This window comes from Pararge aegeria, chromosome 21, assembly GCF_905163445.1.
Source record: "Pararge aegeria chromosome 21, ilParAegt1.1, whole genome shotgun sequence".
Lineage (NCBI taxonomy): Eukaryota > Metazoa > Arthropoda > Insecta > Lepidoptera > Nymphalidae > Pararge > Pararge aegeria.
Genome location: NC_053200.1, coordinates 11,235,718 through 11,254,685, shown reverse-complemented (window position 1 = coordinate 11,254,685; position 18,968 = coordinate 11,235,718). Strand labels below are relative to the sequence as shown.

General features: G+C 36.0%; 1 protein-coding gene across 1 annotated transcript; it reads right to left on the bottom strand.

Moving 5' to 3' along the window:
• Positions 1-1,634: 1,634 nt before the first annotated feature.
• On the bottom strand, positions 1,635-18,107 carry LOC120633237. Its single transcript, XM_039903392.1, has 8 exons — positions 17,891-18,107; positions 16,275-16,511; positions 15,044-15,299; positions 14,096-14,271; positions 13,020-13,142; positions 5,834-5,976; positions 4,627-4,798; positions 1,635-3,448 (listed from the first exon to the last, which is right to left on the bottom strand). Exons 1-8 carry the CDS (start codon positions 17,999-18,001, stop codon positions 3,335-3,337), a joined length of 1,332 nt encoding a protein of 443 aa, XP_039759326.1. The 5' UTR covers positions 18,002-18,107; the 3' UTR covers positions 1,635-3,334.
• Positions 18,108-18,968: the final 861 nt, after the last annotated feature.

Here is an 18,968-nt window from a genome sequence, read left to right as displayed (position 1 = left end):
CAGGTTCGATCCCGGGGGGGAAATTTAAAATTCATAAGTTTTTTTTCTCGGGTCTGATGGGAGGCTTCAGTTGTGATTATCGCTACTAGCATACCAACAAAGACGTGTCCAAGCGATTTTGCGTTCCGGTACTATGTCATTTAGAGACCGATTAGGCGTAGTTCAAACTGTATCATCATTTACCGGGTTAGATTAGAGTCAAGGGCTAACTTTATTCGAAAAAAAAAAAGATTAATTGACGAATGGAAAATCAGCACTTCGTTTAAGATAAGGCAAAATAAAATCACATAGTTTTTGCTGCAGAATATCTTTTATTTTGATTTTATAAAGGTAAAATGTGAACAATTATAATAAAATTTACATACATCCTTCATTTTTACCAAACAGCCAAGATTTCACAAATCATTTCACATTGCATACATATATTTAGGTTAATATTACAAAAGATTACATAGGTTATAATAGGTTTAGCCCGGGTAATGTCGAAACCAATTTGTGTAAATCAACACATCTCTTGGTAACAATATAGTGCTTATTAAAATTAATATATTACCGGCAAAGTATTATAATGTTGTCATTGTTTTGAGTACCAAGTAGTAGGTAAAATACCAAGAAATCTATTCATTCACAATTACATAGTTTTCTAAGGTATATGTTTTTCATAAAAGCCACGCGGGCGTCAGGTAAACTTGACGCATTCTTTCCGATTTTATATACTTGATTGTAGAATTAAGCTTCTGTAAATCACACTTTCATAAACATAAATCCCTACTTCCCTACTAATATTATAAATGTCAATGTAAGTTTTTTTGTTACGCTTTCACGCAAAAACTACTAAACCGATCCTCATGAAACTTTCTACACATATTCTTGGAAGTAATATAGGATACTTTTTATCCCGACATTAAGCTCGGTTCCTTAGGGAGAGGGGATGAAAGTGTTTGACGATTTTACACCATAACTCCGACAAATTATAACAGATTTAAATAATTATTTTTGTACTATAGAGGTTATAATATGTGTTTAATTTTGCCCAAACTTTGTGTAGATGTGATGAATGCGGTTGGAGATGGATGACAGAATTCCTCAGCGGACAGCAGCAAACCCATAAATTAAGGCTTAGCGATACTGAATACTTGAATTTTTTTAGAACTACAACTAAATTGAATGCCACATCAAAATAAAACGCAGACGAAGTCGCGGGCAATAGCTAGTTATTTATAAAGCATCTTTGCTTTATAAATAACCATTTACAGAACCACGATAGGTGGGGAGTGGATATTTTTTAATACACATTAAAAAAAATATTAGCTTGTTATGAAATATGAACCTTATGACAATTGTCCTTAAAATTCACGGCAGTCCACAGGTTAAATGTAGGTATATATTATATAGTGTTTATTCTATGCAAATGACATTCAATATACAAAATATTTACACAGTAGAAGTATCTAAACACTAAGATGATTATATACGGTAGATAAATGAGTAATTATAAATTCATTAGGGTAATAACGTGGATACAATATGGCCAGAAAAATTAAACCTCTAATCGGGCAGGTAAATTATAATGTGATATTTTGTATTGCTTTCCCATGTCAAAATGTTTGGGTAGTCAAAATAGCCAATTTTGCTATAAATAAGTGTTGATATTGCAATCGTTAGATTACTTTTTATGCTCGAAACAGACAACAGAAATAAATGTTTCAATAAACTAAAAACAAATAATTAAAATACATTATCACTGTCGATCCTTTTTCGTTGGTGGGTATGGGTACAATAAAAGAATAGTTATAAAACACGTATGAAATATTAGACTGAAACTGAAATATAATATTAGGTTTGATTTATCAAACATGCCGAAATGGCCATCGCATTTTACTCTAAATATCTTTAAATAAATAAGGTGTCACACGTTTTATATTCAATCCAGGGATAATTTAAAAAAAAGAATCATCCAACACTTTGTTAAAGTGAATATTAGATGCAAAAAATCGTCCTTCTAGCTCCTACAATTGATGTAAATACTTTAAAAGCCCTATTATGTACGTCGCATAAAGCCACGTCCAGTGACGTACGAGCGACAGAAATTGCGCGCGAGTCCACAAGTACATAACGCTAAACTCCGATTCCAAGCACACCTGCCGAAAATGAATTGGGGAGGTGTTTATTCCAAAGCCTTATTGACTCCACTTATATGCCGTGCATCGCGTAAAGCCACGTGCAGCGACGCGCGAGCGACTCGAATCGCACGCGAACTCCCACGTGGGTACTTTCGCCCAACTTCGGTTACATGCTCGATATAGGAGGTGTTGTACAGTTCCAAGCCCTAAATAACTCTGCTCAAGCATCCTACAAAGCCATGTCTAGCAACGCGCGAGCGAAAGAAATAGCGCGCTATCTCACGAGTATATATAGCATAACTCTCTTACTCCGATTCCATGTACACGGCCTTATGACACCACTAGTGTTTCACGCAACGCATCAAGCAACTTCCGGCAATGCGCGAGCTCGAATCGCGCGATCTCTCGCGTACATTTCGGCCAATACTTTTTCAGACTCACCTGACGAATATGGATTAAGAAGGTATACAGTTTAAAGCCCTGTTTACTCCACTAGTATGTCGTGCATCGCGAAAGGCACGTCCAGCGACACGCGAGCGACTCGAATCGCGCGCAAACCTATACTTTTCGGCCAACTCTGGTTGCATGCTCCCTAACAAATATGAATAAAGAAAGTATTAATGACTCCACAACTATAGCGCCGATCAAAGCCACGTCTAGCAAAGCGACAGAAATCGCGCGCGATGTCACAATTATATATCGCATAACTCTCTAACTCCGATTCCATGCAGACCTGTTAAAAATTAATTAAGGTCTCTATTTTAAGGCCTTACGAGTCCACAAGAGTGTCACGCATCACACAAAGCCAAATACAGCGACTCGAATCGCGAAAACTCTCACGTAAGTACTATTCGCCCAACTTTGGTTACATACTCCCGTAACAAATGTGAATAAAGGAGGTGTAGTACAGTTCAATGCCCTATTGACTCCACAACTATATCGCGCATCCTACGAAGCCATGTCTAGCAACGCGCGAGTGAAAGATACACAAGTATATATCACATAACTCTCTTAATCCGATACCATGCACACCTGTTAAATATAATTAAGGTGTCTATTTCAAGGCCCTATGGCTTGACAAAGTAACATACAGCGTCTAAGAGCGAGCGACTCGCATCGTGCACGATCTCTCGCGACCATTTCGCCCGACTCTTGTTTCATGCTCACCTGACGAATAATAAATAAAGGAGGTGTACATTTCAAAGTCCTATTTACTCCACTAGAATGTCGTGCATCGCATAAAGCCACGTCCAGCGACGCGCGAGCGACTCGAATCGCGCGCGATCCCGCACGTACATTTCGCCCAACTCTGGTTCCATGCACACCTGACAAATAATATGGATTAAGAATGAAACACACTGGGCCCACTGGATCATGACTAAAAGCCCCGAATGGGTTCGAAACTAGTCAGACAATCTGCGACAAAAATCACGCGAGTTTAGCTTGCTTTTGTTATACCTTAAATTTCTGACATTTTGTATAAAATGGAAAAATCATTTTACAATTACGGTGTTATTATAATTTGCATGCCATAGAACGGCAGATTGTAGCACGAAACACGTTATGTTTTATTATAAGATCAAATTTGTTAACCTGCAAAATTCAAATCTTTATTTGCGTGAAATAAAGTTTTTAATTTGAAATTTTAAAACTACCCTATGATTGAAGTATCTACTATATCCAAAAAATATCTTATTTTAGCAAAATTAATGATTTTACTGATATAAATTGCAAATTATATTTCAAAAATAGTTTCCGCGGATACGGCGGCCGCACTCATGACGTTATAGGCAACATACTTGATATACGCTGATTTTCAAAACTCAAGCCGTACAAAATTACGGATCACTAAATTTTTTAAATTGAAAATCAATACTAAACTTCGATAGAAATAAATATATGGTTTTCATAATACATGAGCCATATTTCATTAGATAAATAAAATATTTACACGATTCTTTGGTACTGTCATCATGCTTATTACACATTAAAGATCGTTTTCCCGTTAACATTAGGTAGGCCATTTAGTTAGTCCGTCAATAATCACTACAAACTCGAAAACGACAAAAAAAATCTTGTCTGTTTTATTGGAGCCCCCATAAATGATTGAATAAATTTATTCAAATTTTTAGTATTTGTCGTTATAGCGGCAAAAAATCTTGTCTGTTTTATTGGAGCCCCCATAAATGATTGAATAAATTTATTCAAATTTTTAGTATTTGTCGTTATAGCGGCAACATAAATACATCATCAATGAAAATTTCTACTGTCTAACTATCAAGGTTCATGAGATCAGACGGACCGACGGACAGACAGAGAAACAGTCGGACGGACGGACAACCAGCCATCTCTGATGGCCCCACCAACCTCGCGGTTATATGGTCGGAATCGCGGGAGGATGCCCGGTATTTGCTCGTGGCATGTCCACGGACGGACGGACGGACAGCTGAGTCTTAGTAATAGGGTCCCGCATTACCAAAGTTGTTCGCCAGTGGTAACTCACCTGTGTATAGGGGTCCGTGAGCAGGCTCTGTATGGAGATGAGCACTTTGGAGATGGTGAGTGCGAGCGACCAGTTGTGATGCACGGAGTCGATGCCCACGTCGCCATGCCGGGACACGTTGGGGTGCAAGATGCGCGTCAGGAAACGCACCACGGGCGGGCTCATGGGGTACCTTAGGGCACAAACGCACACGATAAACAATAGGACGGATATTTATTCAAAAACCAGCTTCCAGCTAAGTAAAACATCAAATGTACGTATATGTTTATTCCTTCATCACCATCATCAAACGGCCCACTAAAGAATGGATATAGATTGTAGCCTGGATTCAACATAGGCTACTTTTTACCCTGGAAAATGCATGGATTTGTGAAAAACTGTATTTTACGTCGATATTATTGCCATAGAAAACTTCCTCGAAACTAGATATACACTAGCTGCAACCCGCGGTTTTACTCGACATCAAAAACATTAACAAACAGACTTATTCACCACGGAGCGTAGATAGTTTTTATACAACGTATAATCGAAATACGTAATACTGTTGAAGGGTGCATAAATTATTTTCATTAGGAATCACCATGTAAAAATATGAAATCAAAAGAACCATATTTATTTTTCCATACAAACTAATTCAAACATTGCAAGTGTTTACTTATGACAACCCTATTAAAGATGAAATACCGACACGCGCATAGTACCTACGTAACGCTACGTACACCTAATAAAGTGACCGGAGTCGCTAGATTTTAATTCAGCATGTGATGTTGCAGGGCTGTATCTGATTTCTGGAAGTATATAGATACTATAGCTATGGTTTACTCAAAAACTATTAGTGTTACGGTTTCACAGAAAAATGTCAGATACAGTAAACAATGTACTTTTGAAGAATCTGTAGTAATATTTCGATTTTCATTTACACATCTATATACATAAAAATGTTATGTTGGTTTGTGTACGCTTCAAAAACTCAATAAGTTTTGCACCGATCGAGCTGAAATTTTAGAATGATAATATAATACGTATCAAGGATTGTTTTTATCTATTTTTCTCAACCATTCAATCAGCGTGGCAGGGTACAGCATCATCTAATAATTTAAAAATAAATGTATGTATGCATATCTAAAGTGCCCGCTACATAGGTTTACTTGAATACAGGATGTTTTGCCTTTTACCACACAGTTACAAATTCCTTGAGTATACTCACGAGTAGGGCACCTGTATGTAGAGGTAGAAGACACCCCCCTCGTAGGGCGAGCCGACGGGCCCCGTGACACTCGCCTGCCAGTGGCAGCCCTTCAAGTCCAGGGGAGTCGCCGCGATGCCCTCCGGCGGGTCGTTGCGGAGCATCTGCCGGATTAAGACTGATGCCTTTAAATACCTAAAGAAAAGGTCTGAATGCCAATCAGGCGATTGGTATTTTCATAAAAACATCGTTTGACACCCGAGTGGAACTGTCATTTCAAATGTCAACTTAATTGACGTTTTTTACGAATTTGCTGTTAAATGTACTATTTATCATTCGTTAAAAACAGATTACTTTCGAGTATATTTTTTTGTTGTAAAATAGGTATATGAAAAAAATCTTATCGCTCGGTTCTATCCCATGACAAGGGCAAAATTAACCTGACCATCTTCCAAAGCAAGGCAATAGGAGGTAATAGGTGTTTTACCACTGTTTACTATTTGGATATTATTATTTATTTCCACCTGTGCGCCGATGCTCAAAGAGTTGTTAAAGCTGTGGAAGATAACATTTTGTCCTTACTCCGCAAAAAAAGAAAAATCTTTTATGTTTTGATATTGTTATTTCATCTTTTGTTGTCCCTGTAGTTTGTTAAATTCAATTCAAAATAAATTAATTTCAATTAGGGCTAATATAAGCACTTTTGAAACGTCAAGTATGTCTGTTTGTAGTGACTCTACCACCGATTTAAAAGGCAGATTCTACCAATAAGAAGCCGGCAAGATACTCAGCAGTTGCTCTTGTCCAAGTTTATAATCGTTGTTCTATCTTGTGTGAGAGAGAAGCGGAGCGGCTTGCTTCCAAGAAACCTTGTCATTAAAAAATCATCAACAGTATAGTAACCTAGATGTATTAAATGTGTTTTGATACATTCTTTAAACTTTTGTAAAGGTAAATGTAATATTAACTTTAGTATTATGTAATAAAGCATATTCTCAGCCCAATTAGGGTTGATATTACTAATCTATGTCAGTTTCTGGTAAGGCGATTTTTTATATCCACTTTTTACATAAAGACTAATGTTTCGTAATACAAAGATTATATTTTTATAAATATACTAGCGTACCCAGCCAACTTCGCCGGGCTAGATTTTACTTTGTTTTATTTAAACAATAAACTTACATCATTAAATTTTTAATTTAAGTCTCATAATATAATAAATCATTTATTTATCTCCGTTTTCATTCTCTTCTATTCTCTTCTCGAGCGGGTGAAGATCATTATCTACACCCATGTACACCCAACAATAGAATATAATCATAGCAAATTAAAAAAAATTAAAAATTAAAAATATTTATTTCGTTTCGTACAGCAAAATAATACATTGAAATTGGGGTCATCCTAGTAAGTTACTAGTATTACTACTAGCACTTGTGGCAGGCGGCCCCGCTCTTCCATAACATCATATACAAATTGAAATAAATAAGTAGATCAAAGTTATATAAATCAAAATTAAGTATAATTCAAAATTATAAAGGTAAACCAAAGATAATTACAACATGTGTGTCTACTTGAGGTGCGTTAGTGTGTGTGTGTGTGTGTGTGTGTGTGTGTGTGTGTGTGTGTGTTTGTGTTTATGTGCGTATGTGTGTAAGTGAGTGTATGTGTAAACGAATGGATGTATAAGTTATAAACGTGTGCTTGTGTGTCTTTTCATGACAATGTATGGGATGCAAAATTCATACGTTCATTTGTTGCATCAAATCCTCCGTTTCATAATAGTTCAATTTATGCAACCACTCAGTAAGCACTTTTTTGCAATTATGAAGTGCTAATGGATAAATATTTAACTTACTGTTAGTTATGTTGTAGAGATAAGTCGATTTCCTGGTAAATTGTTGGGAAGCAAATTTAGTCCTACTTGGAATTGAGTGTAAAACCATATTTCTTCTCCTCGTTTTAAGTTTGCCAGTATTGTAAGGTAAATTTTTATGTACTCTTAGTAATGATGAAAGTAAATATAATTTTCTAACCGTTAGTAACTCACAATGGTTATATAGGTCTACAGTTGAAAATCTGTATGGTTTGAAAAACATAACTTTTAGTAAAGACCTTTGACCTCTTTCAACTTCTAGAAACTTTGTTTTTGAAGCAGCACCCCATGTTGAAATGCAATATCCCAAAATGGATTGACCCAATGTTACGTAAATCTGAGTCAATAATTTTTTTGTTGTTACGTGTCTCAGCGTTTTAAAAATCCAGACAAGCTTCCTTATTCTTCCATTCACAAATTCGACATGAGGGTGCCATGAGAGTCGCCAATCTAACATTACACCTAGATATTTGTTTGTTGTTACTTTGTTAATTACAGGACAATTACAATTACTAGAATTTAGATTACTACATTCATGAATTTTAACAAGGAAATTATTGTGAGGTTGTGTTTTTGAATTGATTGTAAAGCAAATATAGTTTGATTTTTCAGTATTTAGCGTTAAAAGATTAGACTTTAGCCAAAGAGAGATTTTTGATAGGCCTGATTCAGCCATCAATTTAACAGAGTTCCATGATGTGCTTGAAAAAACTAAAGCAGTGTCATCGGCATACGAGAACACATGGCCTCCGTCAAGTTTTAAATTGCATAGATCATTAATGTATATTAGAAATAAAGTTGGTCCCAATACACTTCCTTGAGGCACACCAAATGTTAGTTTAGAGTCCTCACTAATGTAATCTCCAATTTTGACACGCTGAGTTCTATCGTGTAGATAATCTTTGAGTAACAGCAGTGCTGTGCCTCTAATTCCAATTCTTTCAAGTTTTTGTATAAGCAGAGGTACGGAGACGGTATCAAACGCCTTTTTAATGTCTAAAAAGACAGTTAAACATTTTTTTCCTTTGTCTAACTGTTCTGAAATTAGTGACGTTAACGCTAATACGGCATCCTCTGTGGATTTTCCGTGTCTAAAACCGTATTGTGAGTTAGAGAGAATTTTAAATTTATCAAGGTAACTAACCAATCTAGAATTTATTAATTTTTCCAATACTTTCGCAATGGATGGTAAAACAGAAATCGGTCTGTAGTTATTAATATCTTCACTATTTCCACTTTTGAACACAGGTGTAACGATAGACTGTTTCAGTATAAAAGGAAAAACTCCTACTTTGAAACAGAGATTAGCTAGATGACAAATTATTGGTGCGACTATGTGTATGGCTAATTTAAGAAATTTGGTTGGAATATTGTCCCAGCCTGGCGCACTGTCAGATTTAAGATTCAAAATAACATTTTCAGTTTCATATAGATCAGTATCCAGGAGAACAAATGAAGATAATTGACTATCAACAAATAGTAAGGGATCTTCAGTTTTGGGGGCATTCAACATAATATCCTCTGCTAGTTTCCTTCCAACACTAGCAAAGTAGCCACTTACATAATTAACAGAGTAAACTGGAGAGGGATTTATATTTAAAAGATTCAAACTTTGAGTTCTAGTTTTATTTAAATTAGCTATAGATTTAATTTTACTCCAAAGTACTTTGCTATTATTTACAGAAAGAGCTAATTGTTGTCTATCATAATTCCGTTTTATCTTTTTAATCAGGCTGTTACAGTAGTTACGATACCGCTTAAAGCTGATTTTTAATATTTCATTATCAGGATCGGCCCTTAGCCTATTTTGCATATTATTCCTGTTTCTTATACATCGTAGGAGGCCAGATGTCATCCAAGGTTTGATATTGCGTTTATTTTTAGGGAGGTACATAACAATCGAGCTCTCTTTCAGTGAGTCAGTCAATTTCTTTACAAGTTCTTTAACTACCAACTTAGGATCTTCAGAGTAAAGCAATGTATCCAAATTTTGTTCCATAAGTATTCTTATAGCTTTGTCATAGTCTACGAAGAGCTTGGTTTTTGGGCACTTGTGGTTACTATGCAATTTAGCTATGCATAAAAATATCATGTAGTGATCGGTAATCGAAGTGTTGAGAACTGATATGAAAGGAGATACGTTCTTTTTCTCTAATTTTAATATGAAATGATCAAGGCAGTTACTACCTCGAGTTGGAAGGGAATGACCTGGGAGTAGGCCATACATAGAGAGCATGTTTAGGTAGTTGACCCTATTATTGGATTCATTATTAGATTCGTTATCTTTAGGTATAAGGTTTATATTTATATCTCCCGTAATTATAATATTTTTATGTGATTTGATAGAATCAAGATATCCACTAAGCGAGTTTATATAGTTATTTGCATTGGTATTTGATGGAGACCGGTAGATTCCTAAAATAATATAATCGTTAATTTCTAATTGCAAACACGATGCATGTTCTAATATTACCTCCTTAGCACTAGCCAAAAGAGTATTTCTAACATAGATAACTACACCATCGTTTTGATTAAGGTGGTGTTTAGTGTTGAATGAGTTGTAATTATTGAGGGATGGAATGATTTTTAGAGGATTTAGTCGACATTCTGTCAGGACTAAAACATCTATATGAAACTTTAGTTGAGATAATGAAATTTGAAGATCATCCAGATTTGAATAAATACTGCGTATATTCTGTGAAACTACTTTTAGATCATTTTTTTTAATAGTCTTTATTTGGTTAAGCTCCTCAATATCACATTGCTGTGATAATGGAGCCATAGACTGGTCTATTTCGTTTAAAGTGACAAGAGAATTAAAATTCATACTGAGGCCTGACTTATGAATACAAGGTGATAAATTAAGTTGATACCTGAGGGTATATCGATAAATAACCAGTAAGATTTAATGATATACACAGTGCAACATTTATAAGTTATTTGTATGCCTGACTTATATATGTGAGGAGTGATAACATTATTTAATGAGTATGAGTATTTGTGTAGTATGTATATTGTGCCACGTATTGTGTGTGTAGATTTTTGTGTGAGCTCAAGCAAAATGAATAATGAATCGCTTACAGGTAGACTAAACAGTAAAATACAAGTGCAATAACAATAAACAAAACTGTTTGCAAAGACTAAATAAATATTATAGAAGTCAGCATGCAATGACAAAGTGAGATTAAAGAGTATGGTATGGTATAGGGGAGTATATTTTAGAGAATAGTCATTTTTCTTGCAATAGCTTGTGAATTTGGGGTTCATTCGTGATTAGGATAATGTGGGAACCCTCATCTTTTCTTAAATATACCTTGCCATAGGCCGTCCAGCAGAATTTGTAAGCTTTTGATTTAACAAGATCGCGTGCTAGAAAATATAAACGGGCCGCTTTAGACGTAAGCTGTTCCGAAATGAAAATAGGTGTGTCTTCACAGGTACGGAACCCCAGATGCTTGGCACATAACTTTGATTTGTGTTTGATATTATAAGACTTACTCATCTTAAGAATCTCAGTTTTTAATATAGTAGAAGACGTTTCTACAATAATTGGTGTATTTTGGACACCCTCTTTTTTTGAACGAATTCTGTATATATCTCTTATATCAGATTTATTGATTTTACAGTCAATGTTGTTAGACAGGCTTAATATCATATCCATTAAGTCCTCTTTAGTTTCATTGTTTTTCTTAGGTACGTTTTTCATCTCAAAGTTTGTTTTGCGGGTATCTCTCTGCACTTCTTCTATTTTATCCTCTAGAATAGTAATATACTTCTTGTCCTCCTTTATTTGTCCTTCTAAGCCTTCTATCTTTTTCCTATACTCTTCGTTCTGTGCAGAAAGAAATGCCACCGAGTTCTCAATGTTAGTATTAGTTCGTAAAATTTCTTTGAGGGTAGTTGCATTTTTCTTAAACTCACTTTCTTGATTTGACATTAAAGTTGAAATCATTTTCCTCACTTCCTCCTTAAAATTGTTAAACTCTTGGGAGATATCTTCTTCTCTTTTCCGTTTATTTCGCATAGATATGAAATTGGGTGGTGTAATGGCGGATTGTGTACCCGATATGTGAATATCAGAGTCCGAGATGGATCTATCTAATGTGGTATCCATTTCTCATGTACCAGGGAAGCATAAATCAAAAGGCTGGTTGAAGTCACAGCCTGATAGGGGGTGTGGCCTGTTGTTTGATAATCATATAGTCAGAGGCGTAGCCCTCAAGTTAGTGGGTGTGACCTATTGCATGAAGAAGGTCCAATCTCGTTATAAGAGGAGAGGCCAACAAACTTGCGCACGCGCTGATAGGTGAGGGAATAGTAATGGCGACTTACTTATGGTCCGCCCTTGTTCTGTATTGTAGATTAACAATCACTCTTTGATTTTATGCACTCCTGGTATAATTTTACTTTATTATTTGAATTTTAATTTAATTTTAGTTTATAACGAAGCAAATTAAATTCATATACACGTCCACTACTTTCAAAAATCCAGGGGAAGAGGAAAAAAGGCTGTATTTGACAGTTCAAAAATAGGAGTGCTCCAATCGTCACCAAACTTTACAGGAATACTAGCCAGGTCAATCCGGAGATTCCCTGAAAGTTTCATAGAAATCGGTCCAGCCGTTTCGGAGCCTATACGGAACATACCCACACACTTTCTCTTTTATATATATAGATATATAGATAGATTGAGGAGCGGTCGTAGCACAGTGGGTAGCACTTTAAAATGTAGGTCGAGTTCGAATCACATCTAACATTTCGAAGTTATATGCGTTTTATGCAATTAAAATATAACTTGCTTCCAACGGTGATGTAAAACAACGTGAGGAAACCTGCATGTCTGAGTGTTCTCCATAATGTTTTTAAAGATGTGTGGAGTCAACCAGTCCGCACTGGGCCTGCATGGTGGACTACGACCGTTACCACTTCCCATTGTGGGGGGAGACCCGTACCCTGTAGTGGGCCTCTAATGGGTTGATGTGATGATGAAAAATAAACTAACCGCACAACTAAGTATACGTTTATGATAATATTAATCTTTATACACATATTATAGTTACGCCTGTGATTGAAAGCTGACCTCAACCCAGAGAAATTGAAATTCCTGTTAATATTCGGGAGTCAAACAGGAATGAAAAAAAATTGTATGCAAGTTCACATCTTAGTTTGTAACCCGTTCGCACTGGGCCAGCATGGTGGACTAAGGCCTTTACCCCTTCCCATTGTGGGAGGAGACCCGTAGTGGGCCGGTAATTGGTTGATATGAGTATTCCTATTATCCAGGATTCCCTCTATCTATCTCCTGCCTATGCTAGCCGGGCTGGTGGGGTTTACCTTGAGTTCAATCTTCAACCGGTTCCGCCTCCACGCGTTCTCGTCACCAGGCGGCTGCGCCAATACACACATCTGCACCAGACAGTTGCGGCAGAAGCACGACTCCACCAGCGCCTGGTACTTCTGGAACAATACGTGTCATACCATAAGTATTTATACGGTTCCAGACCAACCAAGTACGGAAACGGCCCAGGAACAGAAGAATAAGAATACGTATACTTCGTTCATAATACAAGACTAAAAGAATACGTGTACCGTGGCTAGTTACCACCTTACCGACAAAGCCGTGCCGTAATGCGATTTAGTGTTCTGGTGCGATGTCGCGTAGAAACCGATTAGGGTTATTACTACCATACTCATTAACATGTTAGCCCGCTAAGACGGCAACATTACTTACCACCAGGTGGGTTTGCAGTCAAGGGCTAATGTGTAGTCTAATAAAAAAAAAAAACAAGACTCTGCGCCTCTTCACCCACGTGAAGTAAAAACATCGGGAATAAAAGTAACAGCTATGTATCTATAAATTTTCGCAATTAATCAATAAATCGAAATCAGATTCTTCAAAAAAGCTAAGTATTTGAATAAGAATTAATACCACAATGTCAAACTTTTAATCTTATTAAATTTTGGATCACAAAAGCTGTGACGGTATGTTTCACGCACTCGCACTGTGTAAATGATTGGCATTAATGATTTAAAAAGCTTAACGCGGGCTTGTTGGCGTGCTGGCGTTGACCCTAAAGTTCAAAGAAAGGCTTAGCGATACTTAATACTTTAATTTTTAGATCTACTACTTAATTTAATGTCACATCAAAAGACAAAACCAAACGCAGACGAAGTCGCGGGCAACAGCTAGTATAAATATAAATAAACAGAAAGTATCCTAACAAACTCGGGATGACCAACTGATAAAGTTACTGATGATACTACTACTTTACGAAAAGTGCTATGCGATTAAAGTTAATGCCAATTGACTGACTGAATTTATTATATTATTTATGTCGTGTCTATATAATCGATGTTGGATAGAACACGCACTATGCGACAGTGGTGCGGGAGCGTGTTGTTTGCGGTACCTTGTGCCAGTCGATGTTGGACAGCAGCGGGCGGAAAAGCGGCCAGCGACGCGCAGTGAACGACGCCCAGCGCGGCGGTGGCACGCGCGCCGTTACCAGCCGTCGCCAGCGCACGCACACGCATGCGCACGCGCAAAGCGACAGGTCGTCCAGGTAGCGGAATATGCACAGCAGCACTGGGAGAGAATTGCCTTATATTGGGGCCGTTATTTTTGATGACTCGGGGGGTGGGGGGTTTTAGATAGTGATTACGTCGGCAGTAATTAAATCATTTACTACTACATTCCAAAATCGTCCTCCAATTTTCTTGGAGGAAAAATCAATTTTATAAATTTAAAATGCATATAATAATTTTCGGAACCGATGATATAAATGCCTATATGTACTAATTTCGGCATGGGCCGAAGGAGAGCTGTAGCTTGGTGGTCAAAGCGCTAAGGCCGCAATTGCTAGAGAGTGCAGTAGCAGATTCAGGTTCAATTCCTGTCTGTACCGTAAATTTTTATATACAATATATATTATAAAATTCATTTATATAAAATTCCTATTATTTATTAGAAAGTGATCACCTTTAATACTACTAAATTATAATTTCATCTTATTACTCTAATAGATCTTTGAACCGTTTTGAAACTGGCTCATATTTTCAACATTGCCATCATTATATGGATTACTTTTTGTTTATGCACAACTAGTAGATTTGGGATATTGCTTTTCCATAAATACAGCGTGGTGTACAGCAAGCAATCAAACTGCCAGGCTTTGACTTTTTACCTTTGTGTACCCTAATCCAACAAAGCAAATCTTTGAAAATAGGCTGACCCTTTTCACAATCTATTTGTACAGATAAAATCAAATTATTGAACTATTTACTATGACTAAAACAATTAACAACATGATCAAATTCAATTCCTAAAATGTTTTTAAAAATTTAAGTTGCATGCCTACCTTCAGAAGGTAGCTGTTCTAAAAGTCCTTCTGCAAGATTATCTGGTAACCGTGGTGTAGATAAAGCTTGGAGCGAGCGGGCAAGATTGGGGGGTTGAGGAGGAGGGCCTTGCCCCACTTGGTCCTCAATACCATCTCTGGGGGCAGATGAGGGGCCGGACCCACTACCTCCACTGCCGCTCCCACTGGCAGCTGGGCCAGAGTTGCTGGTGCGACTTGCCTCATCCTCAGGGCTTGTTTCGCTGTCTAGAGAATTCTGGAAATAAAAAACCTAGGGTTTTCAAAAAAGGTAAGTCAACTTCCATGTGTTATGCAGGTACACAATAAAAATTTTATTGATATTCTGTCTACATCAAACTAGTATCTAGTATAGTATCAACAGTAATCTGATTGATGATTATTTGTTTACAAAATGATGATTTATTTACCACAGCAATATAATGAAAAAAAAACCTATACTATGTAATATAAATCGCAATGCATTTTTTGTTTCATATGTAAAGATTCATATTAGATAGTACAAATGTAAGATCTGCCCAATATTACTTTGCTGCCCAATCTGGCTATATAGCTATATATTCTCTGACAAAGCATTTTAATCTTACCAAAATCCTCATGTACTCCTATTATTACTAGTTTATAATAATAATAATGCTTAATTTATTCTATTTTTTTTTTTGTTTACTGCATAAAATTGCTCATTCAATTCGTGTCTCTCTATGCATGAAATACGGTAGACAGATAATTTGCATAACATGTTCAGTTCAATACAAATTTCTAAGCATACCTTAATAAAATAGAAAGGACAGAAGGTAACAGATCTTCTATTATCATTTTTCAGTCAAGAGATTTGAGTACAAATCTAAATTAATTTATTTCAAGTAACTAAGTCTACTTAATAACCAATTTTAAAACTTCATCTCTGTCTAATTGAAATTTTTCTGGAAGTCTAAGAGGAGATTTAAAGTTTGAGAATAATACTAAAAATGACAGTGCTACATACAATTCTTCCGCATTTGTGTTTGTCACCTAATTTCTTCTATTTCTTCATATCCGGGCTGATTTTGATGAAATTTGGTTTATAAATTTTAATGCATTCGTCAATGCATGGTTTGAAAATAAAATTGGAGTCAGAATGATACCCTGCTTTAATGGACAAAATAACATCAGCCGGGTCCGCTAGTCAATTATATATGTTAACCTTGATTTAATAAATGTGTTTCACTCTTACCCTGTAGTACCACCATGCTGGCAGTGGGCAGGCCTTGTTCACCTTCCTCTCTGCACTATAGTTCAAATCAGATGGCTCATCATTCCCTGAGTCTCCATCATCTGTCTTCTCACTGCTGAAGTATGAACTTGGCAGGTAAGATAAGAAATCGGGAAATAGAAAAGCATGGCATGTCACACATACAGGCTCTCCAAAACTTGGACCATAGTACCCATTGCATATGTAACAACTTGAATTCTGCAAAAATATGAAAGTTTGGCTACACTCATCACATATAATTAACAAGTTTAGTTTGTAGTCTTAAATTGAATCTCTGCTTTCAGTTCAATATCTGTTATGCCTTGTTAGTATTATGAAAAATAAGCTCTGCAAAAAGCAGGACCAATCATAACTATCCTGAAATATCCTGTTTTTCAAATTATCTTTTAGACAGTAGACATAGCATAGCCAGTAATAATTTATATGAAATATTACATACTTGTGACAAAGTGTTGAGACTTTAATTGAGAGAACAATTGGAAATTATTAAACATAAAAATGGGAGTTACAAATTATTAACATACAAATAAATTTATCAACTTCACACTTACTAAACATATTCAGAGGTACTCGTGGGATGGGTTAGATAGACATATAAGGTGGGGGTTAGAAAGGTATAAAAGCAGACACATTTGGCAAATTTTTCACTTGACAATTATTGTTCATTGTAAAGTTAACATCTGCGGATGCTACAGTTTCAGAGTGAAACATGCATAAAGGGTACATAGCCAAAGATTTATTTGATGTAGAGTATAAAGATTGAAGAAATTATAAATTACACAATACAGATTCTCCTGCTTTTCATGGAGTATAGCAAATTAAGCTTAATTTTCATAATATATCATGGAATTCTGCAAGGTTAGCGCCTGCTTCTATCCAATGCCTTGTTAGCAGCAGCACAAAAGCTGCAGAACTGATGCATTATAAGGATGAAATTGGCAATATGTGGCATATTACATAGATTGTCATTTGAATTTAAGTTGGTCATTTATATTAATTATTGTTTAAGATACTGTTTGAAACCTCCTAAGTTAGAAAGTAAACCTGTATATACCTTAAATAACTTTAATATTTAAAGTATGGTATGAGAGCCACTGGACAACAGGACAAGTTTTTTGCTAAACCTGTGTTATCATCTTACTGTTTACAAGAGTTGTGTATCACAGGTATAAACTAAAATCTTGACTGTGTTCCAGCTGAAAATCTGCACTGCAGGCTTTATAAATTTGGTACAAGCACAATGTTAACCTTAGGCTGAGCATGTAGAACAATATTCTGGTGCTTCTCCTATTTCCGCTGAGTTGAATGCTCTGGCATTGGAAGTGCTAAGGTGTTATAATGAGAATTAAGATATTTTTCATTCATTTCAAAGATTCCACGGCGGCCCAACAGACGATCCCGAGCAATTAATTAGGTACGGAAACAAGCCCTGGTGGAGAAAGAAGAAAAATGTTCCATTGCCAGATCTTGACCTCTCCTAAACTATCTTAGATCGATCATCCTGCTTACATCAAATTGAAGCCCTGTACGTTCATTTCTTAACTGAAAATCACAGCGTAGCGAATATTAGTACTTACATTGAATTCAAAATCTATCGGCTGGTCAATCGGCGTTCCCGGAGTTAGCTGGTCGCCGTTGTCTTCTAACTTTTTAATGAAAGCCAGAAACTCGGGTCCAATGACCGACATTATTTTTTGTTTGACAACAGCTTTAGTAATTGAATTGAGTGGGTAGGTAGCTATTATATTCTAAAAACAACCCACCACGAAATATTTCTAATTTGGATGATTCTGAGTTAGGACTGTCACTTTGTTATTGACATTTTAATCTTCAGACTTCAATACGACCATAGATAATTATTAATTTTTTGATACTTTGTAAATGATGGTGACACGGAAAAATTAGTTTCAAATTTAATATGGTTAGCTATATAGTAGCTTGATAAATTAATCTCGCAAGGGCTCGGAAACCTGAAAAAAAAATTCGAACCGGTTTTAAAAAAAATAAATCTGGTATCGGAATCATTTCTGTTAAGGTTTCGGTTTCGTTTTTCTATTCAGAATCGGTTATAAAGAAACTCAATCGATTGAAATTCACCGTTTTTACGAATTTTAATTTCAGTTCCTTTGAAAAATCTGAAGCTGCAGGAAATTTAAATTGATATAAGTTATTCCATGTAGATTGTTCTTAAAAGGATTTTTCTTTGAAATGTAAATGCCAATCGCAAGTGCATTAATAGGGTTCGGTAGGTGGCTGCTACATTTTTATACTCTTTGTGGATTCAATATTATGTAGATTTGGAAGTGGGCTTAACGTTTGATGAGCTTTCGTTAGGTACACTTCACATAATCCCACTCTCAACTTATGTTTAAAACGTTACTTGCACCTATGGAGGGTAGAGGTAAGGAGAGTCATCTGTGTATATGAAAAAGTGTCGTCAAAATGTATTAAATTAGGATGGCGCCACATTTGCATCAGGGTAACTCTTAAAAGAAGCGCCAAATATAAATACCGTACTATTTACTGTTTACGAAATAAAATCACTCTAAACGCACGTTTGGTTTTAATAAATCTGTAAGGTTATATTTACCACAGTATTTTGTACAACGTAAGTTGTTGAAATTCTTAATAATTAACTACTTTAGTCGATAATGA

What these genes read in the sequence shown, in the direction of transcription:
- LOC120633237 (XM_039903392.1), bottom strand. Translation starts at nt 18,001, where the DNA reads ATGTCGGTCATTGGACCCGAGTTTCTGGCTTTCATTAAAAAGTTAGAA. An exon ending in GGTTGAAGATTGAACTCAAG is followed by an intron (nt 5,977 to 13,019) that starts GTAAACCCCACC and finishes TTAATCCGGCAG; the next exon opens with ATGCTCCGCAACGACCCGCC. An exon ending in TCACGGACCCCTATACACAG is followed by an intron (nt 3,449 to 4,626) that starts GTGAGTTACCAC and finishes ATTATTTGTCAG; the next exon opens with GTGTGCATGGAACCAGAGTT.